This window comes from Quercus suber, unplaced genomic scaffold (assembly GCF_002906115.3).
Source record: "Quercus suber isolate HL8 unplaced genomic scaffold, Cork oak 2.0 scaffold_588, whole genome shotgun sequence".
Taxonomy (NCBI): domain Eukaryota; kingdom Viridiplantae; phylum Streptophyta; class Magnoliopsida; order Fagales; family Fagaceae; genus Quercus; species Quercus suber.
The window spans coordinates 135,750-160,444 of NW_027070033.1; the positions used below are offsets into that span (position 1 = coordinate 135,750).

The window sequence follows — 24,695 nt, forward strand, 5'->3', positions numbered from 1 at the left end:
CATATAATACATTATAGAACATGATGTGTGTTGTAAATAAAAACATTAAAATTAAATAGCACGTCTTTCTCAAAAATAAAAAATAAATAAATAGCAGGTATGGTAACATACTCTCTTTCATAGATTAAAACACAAGAATAAATAAATAAACAAACAATATAGAATGAAAATGATTAGATGTTGAAAGAATAACATGAACAAAACAAGATTATCATAATACAAGTTGGATTTGGGAGACTAAGGTGGGTAGAATTGTAGAAAAAGTATAATTCAATGTGCCAAGCTTCCAAGCCCTTCGCCTACAACTAGAATTTAGCTGTCTTGCTTCCAAAACTCATGGTGTCAAATTTGAGAAAAATTACAAGATTGCTTATTCTTGCATACATCAACCAATTTTTTTATATATAATTCAAGAACTTTGTTGTCCCCTTTTGAACCCTGTTTTGTTTTCACAAAGAGGAAGTCACAAAGGTGTTCGTGGTTCCTCCTAAAACATCTTATTGTTAGTGAGAAGCCTAAAAATAAAGAAGAAGAAAATGCATGACTAACTATATCCATAGTCAACTAAAGTTGATTCAGGGTACTTTAATGGCAAAGTTAGAGTACTTATCTTCTCACCTCAAATGAATTTGACAGAGCAAGGGTCCATTTATGAACAACTTATTTAGCTGAAACTGAAAACTTTTTGCTAAAAGTATTGTAGACAAAACTAAAAAGTAGCTGAAATAGTACAGTGTGACCCATGAATAGTACCAAAAATTGCAATGGGACCTATGAATAGTAGCAAAAATAAGTTAAATAGTAAAATAAACTGCCCAATATAACCTATTCCAAATGCAACCCAAGTGTGAGATTTTTTTTTTCTTCATGTCATTGGCATTTCCCTGTCTTTTTATAGTAGACTCCCAAGGGGTCAAATGCTCAATTCTTTCTTTCAATTACATGCCCAGCCGCGGAGTCGCCCATGATGTCTTGCTCATATCTCAAGAACCCCCAAGAAGGATGGGATAGGAAACAACTATACCCTTAGAACAACCGCATTAGCCCATACAAAATTCTTGTCTATTTTGCAAGAAAAAACATATTTTTTCTATTTTACACACCCACTTTTACAAAACACTCACATCAATTTATCTATTCTATCGTCTGTTTTATTTAAATAATAACATTTCTTTAATTTTTTATTATATCAAACTGTTAACAATATAAAGAGAGAGAATGACTGAATAATCAGTATAATATTATGTGTGTAACAATGTACAAAAGAGAGCCTTTATATAGGCTAGGTATGTGTGCAGTACAAGTGTGTAACAATGTACAAATGAGAGCCTTTATATAGGCTAGGTATGTGTGCAGTACAAGTAATAGAAGTATAGTACAAGTAATATACTAGGCTAAGCCCAATGGGCTAATCTATACACTAACACAAACAAACCACTACCCACATGGCCCTCCCACCTTTTTCTTTATTTTTTATGAGAAGAAAACAGATGAGAGAGCAACCTGACTGGGAGAGAGAAAAACAAAATAAAAAATCATTTGCACATGAACAGTAATCTTGCATATATGCATGGTTACTGTTCATTTGCAAAGCAGTTTTGTATATTTGCACATTTTTACAAGTAATAATGTAGGTGTTTTTGGGGTTAAAATGTGCAAAATTGAGCACTTTTTGTATTTTGTAAATTTTTGCAACCACTAATGTGGTTGCTCTTATCCTAGGAATTAAGATAGTTATTGCACAATGCAATAGTTGATTAATGGGTGAGATTGAAAATTAAATATTCATTTTTAAGCTAAATCATTGGATTAGAACAATTTTTAACCTGTAAACTTATACTTTTCTAACTTTTACATTTCATACACTCACAAATGCAATTATTGTATTTGTATGGGATACAATCATACAATATCACAAGTTCTGATCAACGTTGTTTCTCCTAACTTTACTTGGCATGCTCCAAGCGTTTATTTGTGGAAAATAGTTGCAGTAGACTTCTTTTAAAGGGGCATTTCAGTATTTCACTAGTCAGTCATCATACCACATTTGCTTGACCTGATTGGGCCTCGGCTTATGGATCGGATTGCAAGGCCCAAACCAAGTAAGGGTTTTGTTTTTTTTTACCGTCACGTAGCAATAGCAATGTCACGATTGTGCTACTTTCAAAAAGACAATAAGGAGTAAACTAAAGGAGCCACAAGTCCAAATAAACTATAATAATTAAGAGATAGTGGTGAAGATGATCCTCAACAATTATATAATAGTTAACAAAGGTCTGCCTCGTGAAAGCATTTTAATAGGGGAAATTATCTACTCTTGTGTATGGTATATTATTCAGTTACTTCACTAGCTCAACATTGTCATCAAACACTTAAAATACCAGTATTCCCTGCTCTTCATAACATATTTTTTTAAGTCTGTCCCCTCTCAGCATTTGCATATCCACTAGTCCACTATTGGTACTGTTTTTTTGTGGTGATAATTGGATAGTGATAATGAAGGTAGGCGAATCTGAATGATAAATGTCTAAATGTCTATATTAAAATTACTATTAATTGAGTTACAAAACTCTGGACGTCAATGGGTATTTTCTAGTTTCTAATAAACGAATTTAAGTTCTAATCAATGACCTTGAAGTTAAAAGGAAACGACTGAATTCAATACCAATTTTATTTTAAATGCCAAACTGAAACAATAAGGAATATCTAAAAAATAATATAATAAATTAAATTTGAAAGTATTTTTTAATTTTGTATTTAAATGGTGATGATAGCAATTTATTAGCCTTATATAATAAGTTTGTAATAACTGTATTCCTGCTTTTTTTAATAAAACTACAGAAAAATGAAGATGGAAGGTGCCGGCCGAATGGTAGAAGCGATGGATGCCATTGCCTAAGGCCTCAAGTAAAAAAGAAGGCCCCCAAATTTTAACCAATAGGATTATTTATAATTAATAAATAAAATAATATTTTTTTACCAAATGAAAAACAAACAAAAAAGAGAGAAAAATGCCACGTCCACAATATTTTTCACAATACTTTTATAACAATTGCTAAGTAGCAGGTTGTTACAACCTATTATTGATGGCAAAAGAATAATTATAGTGGTGTTTTGAAATAAAAAACAAGAAGCAACTTAAAACCTGGGATTTTATTTTTTATTTTTATAGAGTTTTAACTTATAGCGTTCACTTTTGATGATAGCTCTTATCATTAGACTAAGACAATAATCGGTTTTTGGTGTAGGCGGAGATTGAACTTCAGATCTCTTATTTAACCATCAGGAACTTTACCAATTGAGCTAAAACCTAAGATTTTGTCAAATTTTTTGTATTTATAAAATTTCTAAAAAAGAAAAAATTCTACGTAGTTGATGTAATTAATAGTAATTTTGCATCTAAAACAAGATAATCAATTTTCGCCTTAGGCTCCCGAGTGCATCAAGCCGCCTTGGATGGAATAATAAATCCAAATGGAATTGGTCACTATCTTAACCCACAACCACAAGTGTAGCAAAGATAAAATAATCACTTCTTGGTACTTATAGTGTCTTATTATATAAATTTAAATTATTTCTAATACAACACGATATGCACAAAACCACACCAACTTTATGCGAATCTAAAGGATCATTAAAAGCATAAAACTATATGAATTTAAGGACCAATTATGAATGAATATGATGCTCCTCATTGTCCTTCAAGAAGATTTCAGAATTTTAAATTACAATAATGGATAAATGTCAATGACCCCGAGGTCATATAACATTTCTTGGAACGTTCAAAGTTCGAGTTTCTTCTCACTTTATATGTAATTAATTAATTAATTAATTAATGACAAATTTGTAAGGATGTTTTGAGCTTTTAAACTTATATATTTGATTTGAAGTTTTATGGGCTTCCTTCATGTCGAAATTTCCACTCGGTGAAGAATAACAAGTAATGTGGTCAGTGTTTTGATCAGAGAAGGTTATGGGAGTGGCCTTGATTTCTGAAAGCAGCCTCTCAGGGAAGGAGAAGGAACAGCCTTGCCAAACCCAACCCAAAAAACCAATATAGGCTTAATCAAAGATTAGAAGTTTTTAAAAAAAAGATTAGCGTGATCAACAAAGTATGTGTAGATATAGGCTTAATCAATGAGCAAGCCCATGTCTAGCCCATATAATTTGTTGACACAAACTTATATTTAGTTAAAACCAACATAATTTGTTTTAGTAGTTTTTAAAATTAAGAAATGAAATTAGGACGCATAATTTGTTAAAAGTTTATGTATATGTCAATATTATAGGCTTAATTAATATGCAAGCACTGTCTAGCCCATGTTTGTTTTTCATTTATTTTATCAGGTTTGCTTGATTGGCTTAATTTTATTAAGTTTTCCTTCTTGATTTCTGGATCTTCAATTTTGTCAATTAATTAAATTATTCTTATTTTGTTATTTGTTAGAGTATTTATAGTTTCTTACACATGCACATATCTTTATTATTACAAACACATAATTTTACTCCACTTTCACTTTCTGTGGATAGGTTTTCAATTGAGCTACTTCTTTCTATGTTGTAATAATTCATCTTAATATTCTTTATCACTTTCTGATTTTGATAATATGCTTAACAATTTATTTTTTAATTCTTCATTTATATTCAGTTCATTTATTTTGTTTTTGACTTTGCAATTATTCTTATAATGACCTACTTTTCCACATTTGTAACATACATGTTTTTTTTATCAGTTTTCTTCTTATAAGATTATATTGTTTTTGATCTTCTTTTTTGTATTTTTTATATGTTTTATATGCATTATTTCTATTATATTTTCTTTCATAGTCTTTATAATTCTTTTTTCTTCTTCTTGATGGAGCTTTAAGAGGGGGATACCCAAATTGTTCACAAATGATCCTAATTCTTGTCCTGCATACTTTCTATCTTTTTCTAATTGATACTTGAATATATTCACACAGTTAATTAACTCTAACAACTTATAGAAATACAATCAAGCAAGTCCAATATCCCCAACACAATCAAATCATGTGCAAAAAAAGAAGAAAAAGAAGAAGAGCTTTCTAGTTCAATAATATACATTGATATTCATTATTAGGAGAACTAGAGTTCGAATCCCCTTTTTCTATTATTGTAAGTTTGTAACCATTGTTTTTTTTTTTTAAAAGGTCTTTGCTCACAAGTGACCCATAAAACCAAAGCTTAGATCACAATGAGTAAAATCCAAATCTAAGATGTAAAAGCAAAATCACAACAAAAATTTACAACAACTATGGATTCTTAAGACCTAAAAAAAAAAATTGGACATGGATCGTTAACGTGATCCGAACCATAAGAAAAAAACCCAACCCTACATGAGATTTTAGACTCGAAGCAAAAATGGGTCAACTTGTACTTAACCCGTTTAACTTCTAAGTCGGTTCAACACATACCTTGCCCATTTTTTTTTTAGTTCTTGTTTTATTTTAAAGAAGTTGGCTGTAGGGATATAAATGTAATTTTAATTCATCTGTAGAATAGTCATGGCTATAAGATTTTTGTAGGTGGGTGAAATTTATTGAAGAGACATATCTATAATAACGACTTTGACGATAACTAAACAGTGGTGAATTCCTATAAAACTTGATAGGCACCCCATTGAGAAAGAAAAAACTCAGTTTCCATCATGAACAACTTGGAGGCTAGCCAAGAAAGCTCCAATGGCTAAGTGCACGAGAGAAGTTTTATATGTGTGATAAACAAAAAGTGATTAATATAACTTCCTCTCATAATTTTAATTTTTTATTGACTCACCACTGCACCATTTGTACAAGCTAGTAATGTTCTAAAAACGCTATACACATTTGGTACACTGAATAAGGATTGTGAGGGTAGTCTTACTTAGGAGAGAAGGAGAGCGTATGATCAAGCTACGGGATCAAGCTACATGGGTAGAACGAAAGTCAGCCCGACCCATTTGCAAGGTCTAATTCTTATTACACCCAAAAGGGGAATTGGGCTAATCACCAATGGGCACCCATCTCAAACATAGCACCTAAAAGCCCAAAATGTTAATTTGTTGACAATTTGGTCCTTACAACTTACAAGATTCGATTGAGGGCATTTTAGGCATCTGGAATCAATTCATTCATTGAATTGAGAAAAAGAAAAAGAACAAAGGAAGAATAAGAAGAAGTAGTAGAAGAAATTGACAGATAGCTCCGGCGAAAGAAGAAGAAGAAGAACAGAGAAAGATGATTTACAGGAAATGGAGTCTCCTTACTGGCCCACTCTCAATTCTAGGCGGAATAGTCGGCGCTATGGTCGTCGCCAATTTCATCTCCGTTAAAAACGTAAAAAAGCTCTCTCACTTTTTAATTTTGTTTGTGTGTGTAGGGGGGTATTTTTTTTTGTTGTTCAGATTTTATTCTGAGCTTGATTTGCTGTTAGGTTCTATAAATTGGTTTATATATGTGACAGAGGGTCTGTTTTTGAAGATTAGGGTTTTTAAATTTTATTAGTACAGTTTATTTAATGAATGCTGGAATTTTGATTGAATTTGATTTTTGGTGTTGGGGTTCGAAAATGTAAAAAATCTTTCACTCTTTCATTGAGTAGTAACTTATCTTTTTCAACATTTACATGGACTGGTTTGGTGGTGCTATTTCTATTGGCTCATGACACCAATGGGTTTCTTTTTGGTGTAGGCGAGATTCGATCCCTGGTTCTTATTTATTGACACGATATTTTACTAATTGAGCTAACTTTAATCCATAGTGAATTGGTATTTGTGTAAAAAAAATGATTATGTCGTTTGGTAGGATGTGGCCAACCCTGACAAATGTTGTTGAGGATCCATAGCTGAAACCAAAAAAAATTGAGACTAAGGTTTTATTGTTATTGTATGTTGATTGGTTGGATGTAGTGAGCTCTTATGTTTTCGTATTCATGAGCTACTTTGTCAATGAATAATGTCTTTAGTTGAGTGATAAAATTATATGTCATTTATCCTAACTATTGTGATTTCATAGGTGATGAGGTTTACCTCTTGTTGGTGTTCTGTCTGTGTTGTATGAGTTTTGATACATACAAAAATTAGGATGAAAAAATGTGTTGGAAAAATTTCTAAGATTTGAACCCATGGCATCCTCTCCATGAGGATTTCTATTTACCATCACGCCGCCACACCAATGGTTTTTTATTTTATATTTTATATAGGCGGGATTTGAACATAGGAATTTTATTCAACAATAAAAGACTTTTCCAATTGATCCTATTGGAACCCACAAAATTCTTGATAATTTGAGGATTTTTTTGGTGTTTGAGAATATTGGATTATGCAAATGATATGGGAAATCACTCTCACCTCACAGGGAAGAGAAGTGATGGGTACTTTCTTGATGGGAGCATCACACTTTCGAAACAATAGAAAGTGACTTTGTTTGGTATGTTTAGGATTTTTCTTTCATTGGAGACAGGTCAAGCATCCTAACCTTATCCATTTTTCTGTTTTGGGACTAGGATCTTCTCTATTGTATATATCACCAACGTTACAATTAGAATGATGAATTGATCGCTTATCTTGTCTGACTTGATGGTCACATGACTCACATCTCATTACCCAAATTTGGGCTTCCAGGGAAGCAAATAGAGCCTTATATGCTCTGCTTGATCTTGCGAAAACCTTAGAAAGTTGGAACTTTGAATACATTAAAACTGTGAACATTTTTTAGTTTCCTCAAAGAATGAATTAAAGTAGTTATATCAAGCTTAATTTTATGGTGCTTTCTCGAATTTTTAATAATCAGAAGTCCAAGATCTCTCTCTCTCTTACCTAGAAAAAAAACAAAATATCTCTCTCTATCTCTCTCATATCTTACCTTAAGTCCTTAACACACCAAACCAAGGGAAAGTGTGAGCTTCTTTCCAACTCACTAGTTTACAGTTTTGGATTTTGAATTAGAAAGAAAATATGGTGTGGACACTAGATAAAGCCCTCTACCCATTGCTAATGAGTTTGTTGGACCTGAATATTGTTATTGATGCTATTAGAGGGATTTGATTGCTATTACATTTTTATTTCCATAATTGATGCCATTTCATTAGGATTGGGATCCCCTAGAATTCTTAAGGTATCTACATCATGGAGTTCCTAAAATCTTATTTATCCGTTTGGGAATGGGTGGATTGGATTTTGCCACATCATCAATAATTTTAATGGATGCCAAAATGGTGTTGGTTAACATCGTTTAAAATGTTGATGACATGGTAAAATTTAATACACTCATTTCAAAATGAATGGATATGATTTTAGGAACTCCAAGATGGAGTTACCCTATTGTGGCGTTTGGTACGGGGTAATGTTTAAGATTCCTATGAATGTTTAAAGATTCTCATGTTTGGTTGCAAATCATGCTAGGGAATCAGATGCTAAAAAATCTGGATTCCCCCTTTAAACCCTCCTCAGTAGGAATGTAGATTTCCTTTAAAACAGATAGGTATCCAGATTCTCAAGTTTAAAGTAAATTGTATTTTTTATAAAGTGACAATTTTAACCATTTTTCCTTATCATTTAAGCAATTAAGATAACATATAAAACAAACCATCAATATTTTTTCCCTTGTCTTTATCTTTTCCTGCCAAAACAACATAAACTGAATAGACGATAGTTTTAGTGAATTTGTTATAATTAATAGTTTATATTTTGTTTTTCATTATTTATTTAGAGGAAGCTTTTTTTTTTTTTTAAAGGACTTGGTAGTTCACATTCAAATTTAAGAATAGAATGAGAAAAATAAATAATTCATTTAAGATTCCTGGGAATAAGCCAAACATTATCATCTCACATTCTTAGGAATCTTAAGAGATTCCTAATGAAATCAAATACAGGAATAGCTACATTTCTAGGCATCTAGATTGCAAGGAATCACATTCTTAGGAATCTGGATGCTAGAAGTAATATGGATTCCCCTGTACTATACACCACATAAGAACTCTAGAGGATTTTAGTCTAGTTCATTATGGGTTTATTTTTGCTGAAACTTGGAAACTCTACTTAAAGGCCCTATAATTCATCATTGTAGATTCTTGACCTTAGATTGAGAAATCTTATTTGAATGATTTTCCATCTTGATCAACTTTCAGTGTTGAAGCCAAGGTTTCTATCTTTGTTTATTTTGCTTGGTGTTGACTCCTAGGTCCTGTCTTTCTTTCCTTGCTTGGTGCTTGACTCCAAACAATCTTAGATGTTGACACTTAGGTTTTTATCTCTTTTTTTTTCCTTGTTGTTGGTGCCTACAAGAAACCCTAGGTGCGGACTTCTAGTTTTTACTCTTTTTCCCCCTCAAAATACAAGTGTATTTGAGAGTTCCTGGTGTTTCATCAAAATATGTCAAAATACAAACTCTCACAGTAAACTACTATGCGAGAATACTGAAAGATGAGTTTAGAATGTAGATGTCAAATTCAAATGACAAAGTAGTTTTTGTTTCCTTTTATCAGGAAGAAATTGTCATGATCTCTCACAGATGTTTTAGCGGTATTGGTAGTTTATTCTCATTGCATCTTAACTGGAATTGTTGTTCTGCAAAGTTCACCTACTTGCTCATTTTACTTGCTGCCATGTTAATTATGCTAGGTAGTGTTTTAATTCTCCTGAATTTGAATTGGGGGATTGTGATCAGTATTACATATCTTTTGTATATTTCAAATTACAGGATCCATTCCTTACACCACGAGAGAAGAGGCCGGATGCACCACCAGCAACCAAGTAAAAGAAAGGAGGATTACAGTTGGTATTAAGGTTGTAGCAGGACCCTGCTTTTGTTGAGTACATTTGTTTAGCAAACTTGACTTTTGATTGGGTCATGAATAATAATATGAATAATAATTTGAGATTCTAAATCAAAATGTGAGTAATGTTCCGGTGCTGTATTTGTGGTTTTAACTCACTGATGAAGTTCTTTCTGAATGAAAAGAACTACTTATGTTTAAATTGCTATCTGAGTCATGAATTCTTATTTGAATGATATTGAGTCTGTTTCTCAAAAAAAAAAAGAGAAAAAAAAAAAGAAAAAAAGAATGATATTGAGTCTGAATGAAAATTTAAGCAATGGCCTAATAAAGTGTTGATTTATTATTATTATTTGTTTTGTAGCAATGGACTAATAAGGTGGTTTGCATAGTTTACTTATTCGATAAAAGGTCTTGAACATTGAGTGTCATGATTATGTCTTAGCAGCTCTAATAAATAACTTGCATGCTTAATGTTGAAGTAATTTGACCAACCAAGTGTTGGTTAGCATTGATAGTTTGGTGTTTTATATCCTTTGTTTTTGTTGCTTCGTTATCCAATTAATTTCTAGTTGCAATTAGGAATTGAAAACCAACTACAAGGACAATTGCCTGTAGTGCTCTGGCTAGGCAGGAAGACGTACTTCTTGTTTTGCACATAAAATTTGTTCAGATTCGGGTGCATACTGTTACGACTTGTGTTGTTTTTCTGTTTTGATAAACAACAACTTATGTTATTGATGCTGGTTTGACAAATATTATGTATAGGCTAGTCAGTGATAGATAAAGGAAGGCCTTGGGACATAAAAAGTAACGGAACATTACTAATTTGGACCTCAAGGCATTTTAAAAAGCTCAATTTGTTCATATATCATTAATTGTTTCAATTTACCTCTTTTTCCTGAAACCGATTTATCGCCGAACAAAGTTTCTCTTTTTATTTATATTGAGTGTGAATTTTGAAAATCTAATTATTGGATTACATGTTCTTATTATATCACTCATGTTTGCAAAATTTTAAGAAAATTAAAGATTAATTATTATATCATCAAATAAATATTAAAATTTTAAATTTTTATTATCTAAAACTGTGTATAAAAAATAAGTTTATCGATCGAATAGTAAATAGTATCTAATATGAACGAAATTTGATATGTATGACAATAACATAAGTAACATGAAATTCAACGGTTAGATTTTCAAGAAATATATAAGAAGTTTGAAGGGTTTATCTCCAAATTAATTTTGAGATAAACTTTGTTCTTTGTCACCTCTCGTTATGACTTTAACTTTTTTTTTTTTTTATAGATAATTATAATACGCTGTTAACTTGCACTTCAAATCATTTCCCCCTTAGAAGGCCTAAACCTTCAAGCACTTTTGTGCATAGGGAGGTGTTGTCAATTCAACTATAAGACATTTGACAAAAAAGTTTGGTAATGACATTAACTTGGTTTTGAAAATTTTAGAGTGAATTAACGCAATTAATAAAATGAAAATTTTATTGTGCCAAGTTAGCCCTTGTTAAAGCATTTGCATCCGAAAATGTCATCTTATCGTATTTTACCATCATAAAAAGTTATTTTATCAATTATACAATACCATTTTACAATACACCCAACATCTCAACTTTTATTTTTACCTACAATATATTAAAATAATATAAAGTAAAATAAAAATAATATAAAAATATTCTCACTTCTCTCTCTAATCTCTGTTTCTCTCTCTCTCTCAACCACCCACCACACCACCACCACCAAACCAACCCAAACCAACCAATTTGAATCCAAAATCCAAAGTCCAACCATGTGAAATCCACTGCTCGATCAAAACCCACGAACCACGCCAATCTCCACTACTTGACGACCTTGATCCATTGGATACAAACCCATCAGATTAACCCACCATCACAGACCACCCCAAACCCACCGACCTAGACCGATGCCACCACCATCGAGACCACCCCACGTTACCGCCATTGATCACTGACCTAGACCCATCTCGACATCGATCACCAACCCAGAGACCTAGCTCCGATGGCATGCTTTGAACGAGAGAGAATCAAAAAGGGAGTGAGAACTGAGATGAAGAAAGGGAGAATTAGAGGGGGAAAAAAATAGAGGAAGAAAATTAAGTGGCTGAGAGAGAGAAAAAAATAATATAAAATTTTATGCATGATGCTAAGTACCGTCATAAAAGTAAGACAATATTATAGCAGTATTGGAATTTTTTTTGCAATTCTAAACTTTTACAAGTTCGGGTGTTGGGGTTTTTGGGTTTTAATGCTAAATCTATCCTGCATATCCCATTTGATAGTTCGGATGTGAATGCTCTTAAGATTGTGTCTCTAGAAATGCAAATGCATAAGGACTACAGTCTACACGGCACTAGCATTATAATAAAATATTCTTAAAGTATGGTTGGAGTAGCATAACATGCATATTTTTGTAAGGTGCTTGTAATATAACATTTTATGGAATCACTTGTCAAAGAGTTTTAGTTCAATTGACACTTCTTTTACTTATAAGTTTTAGGTGGAAGATAACGTACATGCATAACTTACTTACTAATCAATCAAATATATATTTTATTTTATTTTTTGTTTTTTTTTTTGTTTTATGGAGTTACTTATCAAAACTGGCTTTTGGTTGCAAACACAAAAGTGACAAATATAATCTTAAAAACACATATCAATGTGTAATTTTAGAAGTTATCCATATTTATTATATTGTTTTTGTGTCTACATAAAAACGAATCCAGTTATTATTTTGGTTTGATGATAATGATTAATGAGTAATCAGTATGATAAGAATCCTAATATATATATTAGGCCAAAACATTATTTTGGTCCCTACATTTTGGTGTAACAGTCAATTTGGTCCCTATATTTTGGTAGCAGTCAATTTGGTCCCTGTTATTTTCAACTTGTAATCAATTTGGTCCCTACCGTTAACTCGCTAACGGAAAATGTATACGTGGCAAATGGTTTACATTGTTGGCGCACATGTGGCTAAAATAATAATATAAAATCAAATAATTAAATATTAAAAAAGCCACATAAGCATTTTAATAAAAAAGAAAATTCCACATAAAAAAAACAAAAAAAAAAACTGATAAAATTAATTGAAAGAAAAAAAATGATTTTTTGAATAAAAAAATCCACAATTTCTTTCATTTTCTTTTATATTCTTCTTGTACTTTCTCACCTCCCAAACACAAAGCAATCTGAAAATCCCAACATAATGAAACCCTTTACCAAATTAAACACACAAATAGAACCCAGCAAACACCAATCATGAAAAAACACTAAAAAGATCTCAACCTTCCCAAACCATATCAATCCTTTCACCTCTCTAACAAATTCCACTTCGCTAGTACGTAAAGGACATTATTATCCTTACCTATGGTGGCTAGCAAGTGAATGAGGACAAAAGAAACATAAAAATAAGCAATGGATAAGTGTAGATTTGATTAAGGAAATCTTGAACTCTGTGGACAAATTTGGGATAATTTTTTGATGATTATATTCAAGAGTGCTCTACTGGTTTTTATACCAAAATTTACAATGCAGTCTTTAGAAGAATAAGGACTGAGTGTAGAAAAGAGACAGAGAGACAGAAAGAGAAAGAAAGCGAGTCTATGACAGAGAGGTCTGAGTGGGTTTGTTGGGAAATATATGAAAAGAGAAAGAATAGAAAAGAAAATTTGAGTGTAGATAATTGTGTGATTAGTGTTTGGTTTCGAATTTTTTTTTTAAATAACAATAAATATTAAAAAATTTAGTTAGTTGTCACGTTGCAAAAGAATTTTGAAAACTAGCATCTCGAGTGTCTAAAACTCGAGTTCCAAGATAAAAATCAAGTTTTTGAGGCCTGATTTGTAAAAAAAAATCCAAGTAAAAATCGAGTTTTAAAAACTCGAGTTCAAAAAACGCCGCTATAGGGCTTAAAAACGTCACTATAGGGCTTAAAAATGGACTTATTTTTTTTTTTTTTATAGATAATTATAATACGCTGTTAACTTGCACTTCAAATCATTTCCCCCTTAGAAGGCCTAAACCTTCAAGCACTTTTGTGCATAGGGAGGTGTTGTCAATTCAACTATAAGACATTTGACAAAAAAGTTTGGTAATGACATTAACTTGGTTTTGAAAATTTTAGAGTGAATTAACGCAATTAATAAAATGAAAATTTTATTGTGCCAAGTTAGCCCTTGTTAAAGCATTTGCATCCGAAAATGTCATCTTATCGTATTTTACCATCATAAAAAGTTATTTTATCAATTATACAATACCATTTTACAATACACCCAACATCTCAACTTTTATTTTTACCTACAATATATTAAAATAATATAAAGTAAAATAAAAATAATATAAAAATATTCTCACTTCTCTCTCTAATCTCTGTTTCTCTCTCTCTCTCTCAACCACCCACCACACCACCACCACTAAACCAACCCAAACCAACCAATTTGAATCCAAAATCCAAAGTCCAACCATGTGAAATCCACTGCTCGATCAAAACCCACGAACCACGCCAATCTCCACTACTTGACGACCTTGATCCATTGGATACAAACCCATCAGATTAACCCACCATCACAGACCACCCCAAACCCACCGACCTAGACCGATGCCACCACCATCGTGACCACCCCACGTTACCGTCATTGATCACCGACCTAGACCCATCTCGACATCGATCACCAACCCAGAGACCTAGCTCCGATGGCATGCTTTGAACGAGAGAGAATCAAAAAGGGAGTGAGAACTGAGATGAAGAAAGGGAGAATTAGAGGGGGAAAAAAATAGAGGAAGAAAATTGAGTGGCTGAGAGAGAGAAAAAAATAATATAAAATTTTATGCATGATGCTAAGTACCGTCATAAAAGTAAGACAATATTATAGCAGTATTGGAATTTTTTTTGCAATTCTAAACTTTTACAAGTCGGGTGTTGGGGTTTTTGGGTTTTAATGCTAAATCTGTCCTGCATATCCCATTTGACAGTTCGGATGTGAATGCTCTTAAGACTGTGTCTCTAGAAATGCAAATGCATAAGGACTACAGTCTACACGACACTAGCATTATAATAAAATATTCTTAAAGTATGGTTGGAGTAGCATAACATGCATATTTTTGTAAGGTGCTTGTAATATAACATTTTATGGAATCACTTGTCAAAGAGTTTTAGTTCAATTGACACTTCTTTTACTTATAAGTTTTAGGTGGAAGATAACGTACATGCATAACTTACTAATCAATCAAATATATATTTTATTTTATTTTTTGTTTTGTTTTGTTTTATGGAGTTACTTATCAAAACTGGCTTTTGGTTGCAAACACAAAAGTGACAAATATAATCTTAAAAACACATATCAATGTGTAATTTTAGAAGTTATCCATATTTATTATATTGTTTTTGTGTCTACATAAAAACGAATCCAGTTATTATTTTGGTTTGATGATAATGATTAATGAGTAATCAGTATGATAAGAATCCTAATATATATATTAGGCCAAAACATTATTTTGGTCCCTACATTTTGGTGTAACAGTCAATTTGGTCCCTATATTTTGGTAGCAGTCAATTTGGTCCCTGTTATTTTCAACTTGTAATCAATTTGGTCCCTACCGTTAACTCGCTAACGGAAAATGTATACGTGGCAAATGGTTTACATTGTTGGCGCACATGTGGCTAAAATAATAATATAAAATCAAATAATTAAATATTAAAAAAGCCACATAAGCATTTTAATAAAAAAGAAAATTCCACATAAAAAAAACAAAAAAAAAAACTGATAAAATTAATTGAAAGAAAAAAAATGATTTTTTGAATAAAAAAATCCACAATTTCTTTCATTTTCTTTTATATTCTTCTTGTACTTTCTCACCTCCCAAACACAAAGCAATCTGAAAATCCCAACATAATGAAACCCTTTACCAAATTAAACACACAAATAGAACCCAGCAAACACCAATCATGAAAAAACACTAAAAAGATCTCAACCTTCCCAAACCATATCAATCCTTTCACCTCTCTAACAAATTCCACTTCGCTAGTACGTAAAGGACATTATTATCCTTACCTATGGTGGCTAGCAAGTGAATGAGGACAAAAGAAACATAAAAATAAGCAATGGATAAGTGTAGATTTGATTAAGGAAATCTTGAACTCTGTGGACAAATTTGGGATAATTTTTTGATGATTATATTCAAGAGTGCTCTACTGGTTTTTATACCAAAATTTACAATGCAGTCTTTAGAAGAATAAGGACTGAGTGTAGAAAAGAGACAGAGAGACAGAAAGAGAAAGAAAGCGAGTCTATGACAGAGAGGTCTGAGTGGGTTTGTTGGGAAATATATGAAAAGAGAAAGAATAGAAAAGAAAATTTGAGTGTAGATAATTGTGTGATTAGTGTTTGGTTTCAGATTGCTGTGTTTGCTTGGTATTGTGTTTGGTAACTGAGAAAATGCAAGAATACAAAAGTAAATAAAAGAAATTGAAGATTTTTTTTTTTTTAATTCACTTTCTTTATTTGTTTTCTTTCAATTAATTTATTTAGAATTTCTTTGGCTGATGTGGATTTTTATTTTTTATTAAAATGCTTACAGGACTTTTTTAATGTTTAATTGTTTGATCTTGTATTATATTATTTTAGCTATGTGTGCGCCAACAATGCAAACCGTTTGCCATGTATGCAATTTCCATTAGTGAGTTAACGGTAGGGATCAAATTGATTGCAAGTTAAATATAACAGGGACTAAATTGACCGTAACCAAAATATAGGGACCAAATTGATTGTAACACTAAAATATAGGGACCAAAATATTGTTTTCGCCTATATATTATTATTATTTTTATTTTAAAAACAATATATATTAGTTATATAGCATTCTATTATTATACTGTTTGTTAGCTCTTTTTTCTTTTTTTTGGGTATAAACCATTTTAATTTTATTTTTAATTTTTAATTTTTTAATTTTTAATTTTTTTGTGGAGAAACAAACACACACATACATGGGAGAGAGAAATGGGTTATAACATAAAGGACACCATAACTTCACTCAAAAGCCATAGTAACTTTTAAAGGGAGGGTAAGATAAGTTATACTACACACAACACATTCTCTTGATGATAATGATTAATGAGTAATCAGTATGATAAGAATCCTAATATACATACATATATATATATATATATAAAATTTTAAAAACAATATATATTAGTTATGTACCATTCTATTATTATATTGTTTGTTAGTTCTATTTATTTATTTTTTGGTATAAACCATTTTAAACTTTTTTTTTTTGGGAGAAACAAACACACACATATATGGGAGAGGGAAATGGTTCTAATACAAAAGCACACAACAACTCCACTTAAAAGCCATTATAACTTTTAAGGGAGGGTGTGGTAAGTTATATTACACACAACGCACTCTCTTGATGATAATGATTAATGAGTAATCAGTATGATAAAAATCCTAATATATATATATTTTTAATTTTAAAAGCAATATATATTAGTTATATACCATTCTATTATTATACTGTTTGTTAGTTCTATTAATTTTTTTTTTTTTTTGGTATAAACCATTTTAAACTTTTTTTTTTGGAGAAACAAACACACACACACATACAAGGGAGAGAGAAAAGGGTTAAAATACAAATGCACATCACAACTTCACTCAAAAGCCATGGTAACTTTTAAGGGAAGGTGGGGCAAGTTATACGACACATAACACACTTTCTTAAATAATGTGAGATAATTACTTTTTTTTTTTTGAGAAACAAACACACACACATACAGGGGAGAGAGAAAAGGGTTTTAATATAAAAGCACACCACAACTCAACTCAAAAGCCATTGTAATTTTTAAGGGAGGGTATATCAATTTATACTATATACAACACATTCTCTTATGTAATGTTGGATAATTACCATTTTTTTTTTAGAAACAAACACACACACTTACAGGGGAGAGAGAAAGGGTTATAACACAAGAGTACACTACAACTCCACTAAAAAACCATTTTAAACTTTTGTAATAGTGTAATAATATATATATATATGTATATCTTATCAAAAAAATAAAAAATGTATGTATATATATATATATATTAGTTATATACCAGTCTATTATTATCCCGTTTGCTAGTTCTATTTTAAAACTCCATTTTAAACTTTTGTAAATGGTGTAATAATAGCATCTTCGGTATCGTGGCCCATACGGAAAGGTAACATCTGTACAGTGGCGCAGAGAAAAGGTCCATTTACATTCAAGCCCTTAAAATTCTTATTTGTCACGCTGTGCTCTGGTATAAGACAGCAAAAGCCATACAATACGGCGTCGTAATCCACCACACAAGACAACCAAAGCCCATACACAAGGCGTCGTAATCTGTCACCGACACGAAGATCAATCCCACGAGGGCAATCTCGAAATTAAACGCCTTCGCAGGGTTTTGTTCACGAATATATTATTATTATTAATTTTTTTAATTAGCTAATCGCACTCGTTCATTTTCTTCGATTCTACGCTGACTCCATTGAAGAAGCTCCGAAGAATTTCAAAGCTTTATTAGATCTTGCTTCAAAAACCCTAGAATATTCGCACAGAGACTGACTCTTCGATCTGATCATCATCATCATCAGGTACACTTTGATAAATCATAAAGCTCAACGTAGATACAGATAGCATTTTTCCATTTCCGTTATACTTAATTAAAATTTCTCATTATTTAATCGCAGAGTCATTTTCATCTTCTTTTTATGCTTTTTCAAGTGTTTGAATATTCAATGTGCTGTCTGGCTTTCGTTTTCGATCAATTCGCTGGTTTTTCCTAATCAAGTCGCTTTCGAATTTTCCGTTGTGTTTATTTATTTAGTTCATTCTAACCGTTAGTTCATTTATAGTTTGAATAGCTTTGTTATTTGATTGCTAATAGCATTTGGATATTACTTTAGAATTCTTAATTCTTCGCGAAAACGAAAATAATTTCAACTTAATCCAGCCAAATAATCGTGATAGACATAGCTGAGCTGTTTTTATTTTTGTTTAAGAAATTTGATGTTGTCTCTAATTTTTATTTTTATTTTATAAATTTTTTAATTTTATTTATAGTTAGTTTTCATTGATTGAAGAAATAAGCAGTTACTCCAGCTTGAAATTTGGTTGTGAAAATAGGGGCATTGGGCGCGGCGAGAGTGATGGGCAGGAATAACTGTTTATACCTTGATTACTGGATTATGAAGTGTTGATTTTTCCTACAAATTTTAGGTGGGGGGAAGCATGAATATCGTGAAGGGTGTTGCCGACCTTATTCGAAGGACTTCCAGTGGCCAAGCTGCAGAGCCTGCTGCTTCAGGGTCACAGCCTCAGAGGTTCTCTCCTCCTGGTCCAAAAATTCAATTCAGGTATTTAATGTCGACGTCTATAGTTGGACTCATTACGCTAATTGATTTTGGTATCGTGGTAGTTATATCAGCTTTTTATGGGCCAGAGGAAGTAGAGTGTTTAGCTATTTAACTGTTGACTGAAATTACACTTTTTTATAAAAAAAAAAAAACACATAAAGTTACCCTTATGCAATTTCATTTTATATTTTGGAAGGAACTTAGTGAGTTTTGGAATTGACTTATACTTGAAGCCTATGGAAATAACAAAAGTGACTAAACAAGCTGGTTTCTTCGTTTTTTTCAACACCTTTGAAAGGTGTGCCTGAGACTTTAAGCAAGTAGGTCTTTAAATTTTCTTAACATACATTTATTAATAAAATATTTAGTAGAAAAGCGATAGAGATTGCATAGGACTGCTATGGAGCCAAGCAATCAATGTAGGCATTAATACATTTGATGTGAGCTTGGGAGGGCTTTGGATAATCTAGAGGACTGAAGGAAGATTCTCCTATAAATCATATAATAAAAGTTCGGTGCTTTTTCATTGGTGTGACTTATGTCTCCCTTTTTTTTTTTTTTTGTGTGTGTGTGTGTGTGTCTTTTTTGTGCTATTAAGCTTCTTTGCTTCTGAGCTTAATTTAGGGTTTTTTCCCCCTGATTTACTTTTATTTTTTTATTTTTACTTTCATGGCTATTTAGTTTTGATATTCTGCTGGTATCATAGCACACTGCCTGGGTTCTTTGATTCATCATACTTTTCTCATCTTATTTCAATTAAATTTTTTTACTTATGAAAAAGAAGAAGGGTTTTTTAATTAATTAATTTTTTAAAATGTTTTATGTTGGATTATCTACGAGTCATCATGTTCTCTTTTTAAAAATGAAATAGTTCCATTTATATAGATGTATACATGTACATATTTATGATTTCATGCAAGACGTGGGGCTAAGTGATGCCACAGAGTGAATGCTGAATACTGAAGTTTATAAGACAAAAGTTGGATGCCATACTAAGGATCAGCATGTACATTGATTTTTTTTTTTTTTGATAAGTAATGGAACAATTTTATTGATCATATCAAAAAAGACAAGAGTTCATGAGAATGAACACAAATAAAACAAAATACAAAGAGATCAGGAAGGAGGTCTAAGAGAAGCTAGAAAGACTAAAGTGGAAGAGCAATTAGTGAAACCCCAACACCTAGCCCAATCAAAGAGAGTGCAGTGTAACATAGATTGGGTTTTTTCATTGATGCTCATCTTTCTGTTGTTTTTATCTAGTTTTATAGAAATGGAGCAAATGTTGATACATGTGATAAGTATGTTGTTATGAATGGGCAGACCTGTATATAGAAATGTAACATGCACTATGGGGACTAATGTCTTTAAAAACTTGTTTTGGGGTCTCTTGATTGTGGAATCCTTGAGCACTAAAATGACAGTGATACAAGCCTTCAGTTCACGTTACTTTCATGTCCTAAGACTTTTGCTGTATGTATCTTTTGAACTCTGGAAAAGACATTTGCTTTATGTTTCTTTTGAACTATAAGAAAGACATTTGCTGTATGTATTATTTGGATAACAGGTACTTTTGTTACCCTTTTCTGGATAATACTTTTGTTGCCTTTTATTTAACTTCAGTTTTATTTAGGATTGAAGCCCTGATCATTCTGTTTAGTTTCACATTTTTTTGTTTTTTTTTGTTTACTTTTCTGTTCAGTGAAGTCGGTAATGAGGCTGTTCTAAATACGCTTTGGGAGAGATATGAGAAAGCCATTGATAAGGTAAATGCTTCAATTCAAAATTCTTAAAGGTTCTAGCTTCATTTTTTTTTTTTTTGATAAGTAATATGTTTATTGATGTCAAAAAAGGGGAACACCCTAGTACACAGGAAGTGTACAAGGGTTGAAACAATCAAGAACAAAAATTACAAGAATCTAAGAAATCAAGAAAAGATAAAAATGATTGGTTTCGCAATGCAACCAACCAATCCATTAAAGTTCTAAAGAAAAATAGTTTCAAGTCAGATATGGATCTCTCCTTATCTTCAAAGCACCGACTATTTCTCTCCCTCCAAAGGCACCACAATAAGCAATGGGGAACCATCAACCATATATACCCATTTCGATAACGACCAAAACTGCCTTGCCAACATGCTAGAAGCCCCATTGATATTATTTCCTTATAAAAATCCGTGGCATTCATTTCATAGGCTTAAATTTCCCTATTTCCCCAGTTTTCAGAAACAAAAAAATTAGCTATCCTTTAGGAATAAATAAGAGGATTATAGTGAATGTTGAAACTAGATTAATCTAAGTTACGCTTTTTGTTCAGCTCCAAAGAATTATTTTTATGTTCATTGTCTGCATATAAATGCAATAAACAAGTGTTTCTTGAACTGCTATATAGCAACTAAAGGGGTTGGTTAATTCATCATGCTGCTATCTTAACTGTTCATAAAAGCTTTTTGAAAGACAATAAATTTTATTAGAAAAACGCAAAAAAGGTTTGCCACACTAGTACACAGGAAGTATACAAGGTAACACGAGTAAATACAAAAATAATTTATGTCAACATGTAAAATTTAACAACTCCAAAAAATTCAAGGTGTTTTGAGAAAGACAAACAAATTTTTTTTTTTTGATAGGTAATCAGAGAAATATTATTAATGAAAATAGTAAGGAAAAATACAAGTTGTTCATGATGATGAACAGTAGGAAAAGGAAAAAACCAACAACAAAGAGAAAGAAATCAGGATGCTATTCTAAGAGAAAACATAAACTCAGAAAGAGAGGAACAATTAGTAAAACCCTAGCAACAAGACCAATAAAAAATGCTACGTTGGCAAAGAACGTTTAACTCTTCCAACGTCTTCTTAGTGTCCTCAAAAGGGCAGCGATTTCGTTCCAACCGTACAATCCACATCAAACAACTTGGAATCAAATTCCAAATATTTGAAGAATGATTCCCAAGCCATTGATGCCAGCAAAATAACAATCCCGTCACTGAGCTTGGCATGACCCAATGAATGTCGAAAGCTTGATGCATAAAAATACATGGGGTGTGTGTAATAGGACAATGAAGAAGTAAGTGGTCCATTGATTCCCCATCACAATGACACATACAACACCGATTTGCCAAAGAGCGACCCCTAAGCATGAGATTATCCAAAGTAAGAATTTGACCATGAGCAACTGTCCACAAAAAGAAAGCCGCTTGCTTAGGAACCATAGTTTTCCAAACACCCTTTCAAGGGAACAAAGAATTCTGAGCATCCTGAATCTCGTGGTAGAAAGACTGGGTGTCAAACTTACCATTTCCTTTGAGACGCCAACATTTATGTTCTCTTGTATGGTATTTTGCAATTAGTCTTCTGATACACAGAATCCTTAGTTGGGACATAAGGTTCTTGTCCAAAGTTTGTTGTTTGGTCTGACAGGACATAGTGCACTGACTGACAAGTTAACTGACTTGTAAAACTGAGGTCTAGATGTAATGTGCTTGTCTGAGATCTGGGCATAGCTTTCCTTGTCCCATTTAATCCTGCCTCAGATCACATATATTTCTACCTTATTTTTAGTATTAAAATTGCAAGATGGAGTTGTAATTGATGACAATAATTGCTTTATCTGTTCCCTGTTATGTCTTGTCATTTGATTCATGTACTCTTTCCCGACACCCCTTTCTTTTTTGGTATTTTCTAACCCATTAACTTTTTAGGTGGAAAAGAAAAGGTCGTTTCATGTTTTCCTCAAGCAATTTCTGGTGGTGTACAAGAACTGGGAACCAGTTAACTATGGCCAGTTGTCAGAGGATGCTTCAACTACCATCCAACCTGAAGAGTTTATGTCATATTCCAATGATGTAGTTTTTGGCTGTTCTGCTGGCCATCCTGCTGAAATAATATCAGTTTTGACTGAAGAGATCACAACATTAACTTCTCTAGTCAATGAGTGTAAGTTGAAATATATGTGCTACATCTCAGATTACTTTGAGGAGGCTACTTGTCAAAAAAAATACCTTTTGCAAACTGTTTGCTAGAATAAAAAAAAAAAATCCATTCTTTTGGCATGTCTTCTTGGTCCGTTGGATCTTGATAAAAATTACTAATGTAACTTTTCTTGACTGACCGAATTTTAGGAGCCCATTCACTAGGGGTGGTGAAAATAAATTTCTTTCAATTCCAAAAGATCGAAATTCTTATAAGTTGAGCAGTTTAAGAACATTGGAAATTGACTTCATGATTTACATGGCTTTCTTCTGAATTTAATAGCTTTAGATTGGTTTACAACTAGTTTCTATCTGTCCCTAATCTTGGAATTTTTAATGTTTCTGTTGTTACTTATTTACGCACATTGGAAACACCAGGAATTCCCATTTGACCTAATGGTCATTGGCATATTTTCTGTGTTGTTGAGTATTTATGATCTTGGAATAATTCTTGACAGTTTGCTTGCTCCCACACCCTGGCTGCAGAAGTCTTACCTAAAAATGTTATTGTTTTGTTCATTATTCAAAATATGATATTCATGTATCCTTTGTTTGGGAAGCCATTGAATCTTCTCAAAGTTGAGGTTGAAAATTGGATACCTTTTCTGGAATAACGTCCATGGCTCATTGAGGTTTTGCTTTTTGTTTTTGGTTGCTTCATTGTTACTTCCCTTTTTTATTTCATTTACCCATATACATTGGCTAAAAATTTATTGTAATCAATATTTTTATATGCTATCTATAATAATTATTCTTGTTTTGCTCATCAACCATCCAGTAAACACCAGCATGATGCGATCAACAACAGGCTCATCTGGGGCTTCCACAAGCTTTAGTATTACTTCTGAAGGATTGCCTATCTTGGATGCTTTAACGATTGTTACACGTTCACTGCATAATTGCAGAGTTTTTGGATACTACGGTGGGATTCAAAAGCTTACAGCATTGATGAAAGGTATTGTATATTTTGTTATTTTTAGTGCATTTTTTTTTAAGGTGTACTTTATCAAAGAAAATTTTCTTTCAGGTGCTGGTACTTTTTGTTTGTAATATTGTCCAGTGGTGCTATAACTTGTGGTTTCTTTTGAGTAGATCTGGTAATATGCGGATATGTAGTATCTTGTCTTTCATTGCATTAGTGCTGTGAAACTGAAATTTAAAGCTTGAAGTTTTGTTTTGTTTTGCTTTTATGTCATCTTTTTATATGAAGCCACAAGTTTTTGAACCTCCTTTTGCATCCTTCATTTTGTTTCTTCTTTTTACTATAGCACATTTCCAACAGCATTACGCAGAAATATTCCTTGACTATTCTTTTTAAAGAAGTGGTTGAGTCTCACCTCACAAATCCAATAATTACAAGTTTTATGAGTTACATTAGTATTATTTTATGTTTTACCTGGCTTCTTCATAAGTCATTTGCATGAATTTTTTTTTTCTCAGGTCTAGACATAGGAGCACATATACCTTTTCTCCTGTAAGAGTGCACGCTGTTCTTCACATTATTTCTTTTGAGTTTAGAGGACATCAAGCTATA

At 32.0% G+C, this 24,695-nt stretch overlaps 1 protein-coding gene and 1 long non-coding RNA gene across 2 annotated transcripts in view; both read left to right on the forward strand.

The window, feature by feature from the left end:
* The first annotated feature begins 6,108 nt into the window (after positions 1-6,108).
* Positions 6,109-9,897, forward strand: LOC136063867 (uncharacterized). The gene is made up of 2 exons (XR_010625527.1): positions 6,109-6,332; positions 9,696-9,897. It is a non-coding gene; the product is annotated as an uncharacterized LOC136063867 (long non-coding RNA).
* An 8,366-nt stretch (positions 9,898-18,263) lies between these two features.
* The window catches only part of LOC112022100 (BEACH domain-containing protein B), a 66,735-nt gene continuing 60,303 nt past the window's right edge, over positions 18,264-24,695 (forward strand). Inside the window, exons 1-5 of the mRNA XM_024054673.2 lie at positions 18,264-18,427; positions 18,960-19,189; positions 20,892-20,955; positions 22,892-23,126; positions 23,940-24,116. Coding sequence (XP_023910441.2) covers positions 19,065-19,189; positions 20,892-20,955; positions 22,892-23,126; positions 23,940-24,116 — 601 coding nt within the window. The 5' untranslated portion in view covers positions 18,264-18,427; positions 18,960-19,064. The remainder of the gene's footprint in view (positions 18,428-18,959; positions 19,190-20,891; positions 20,956-22,891; positions 23,127-23,939; positions 24,117-24,695) is intronic.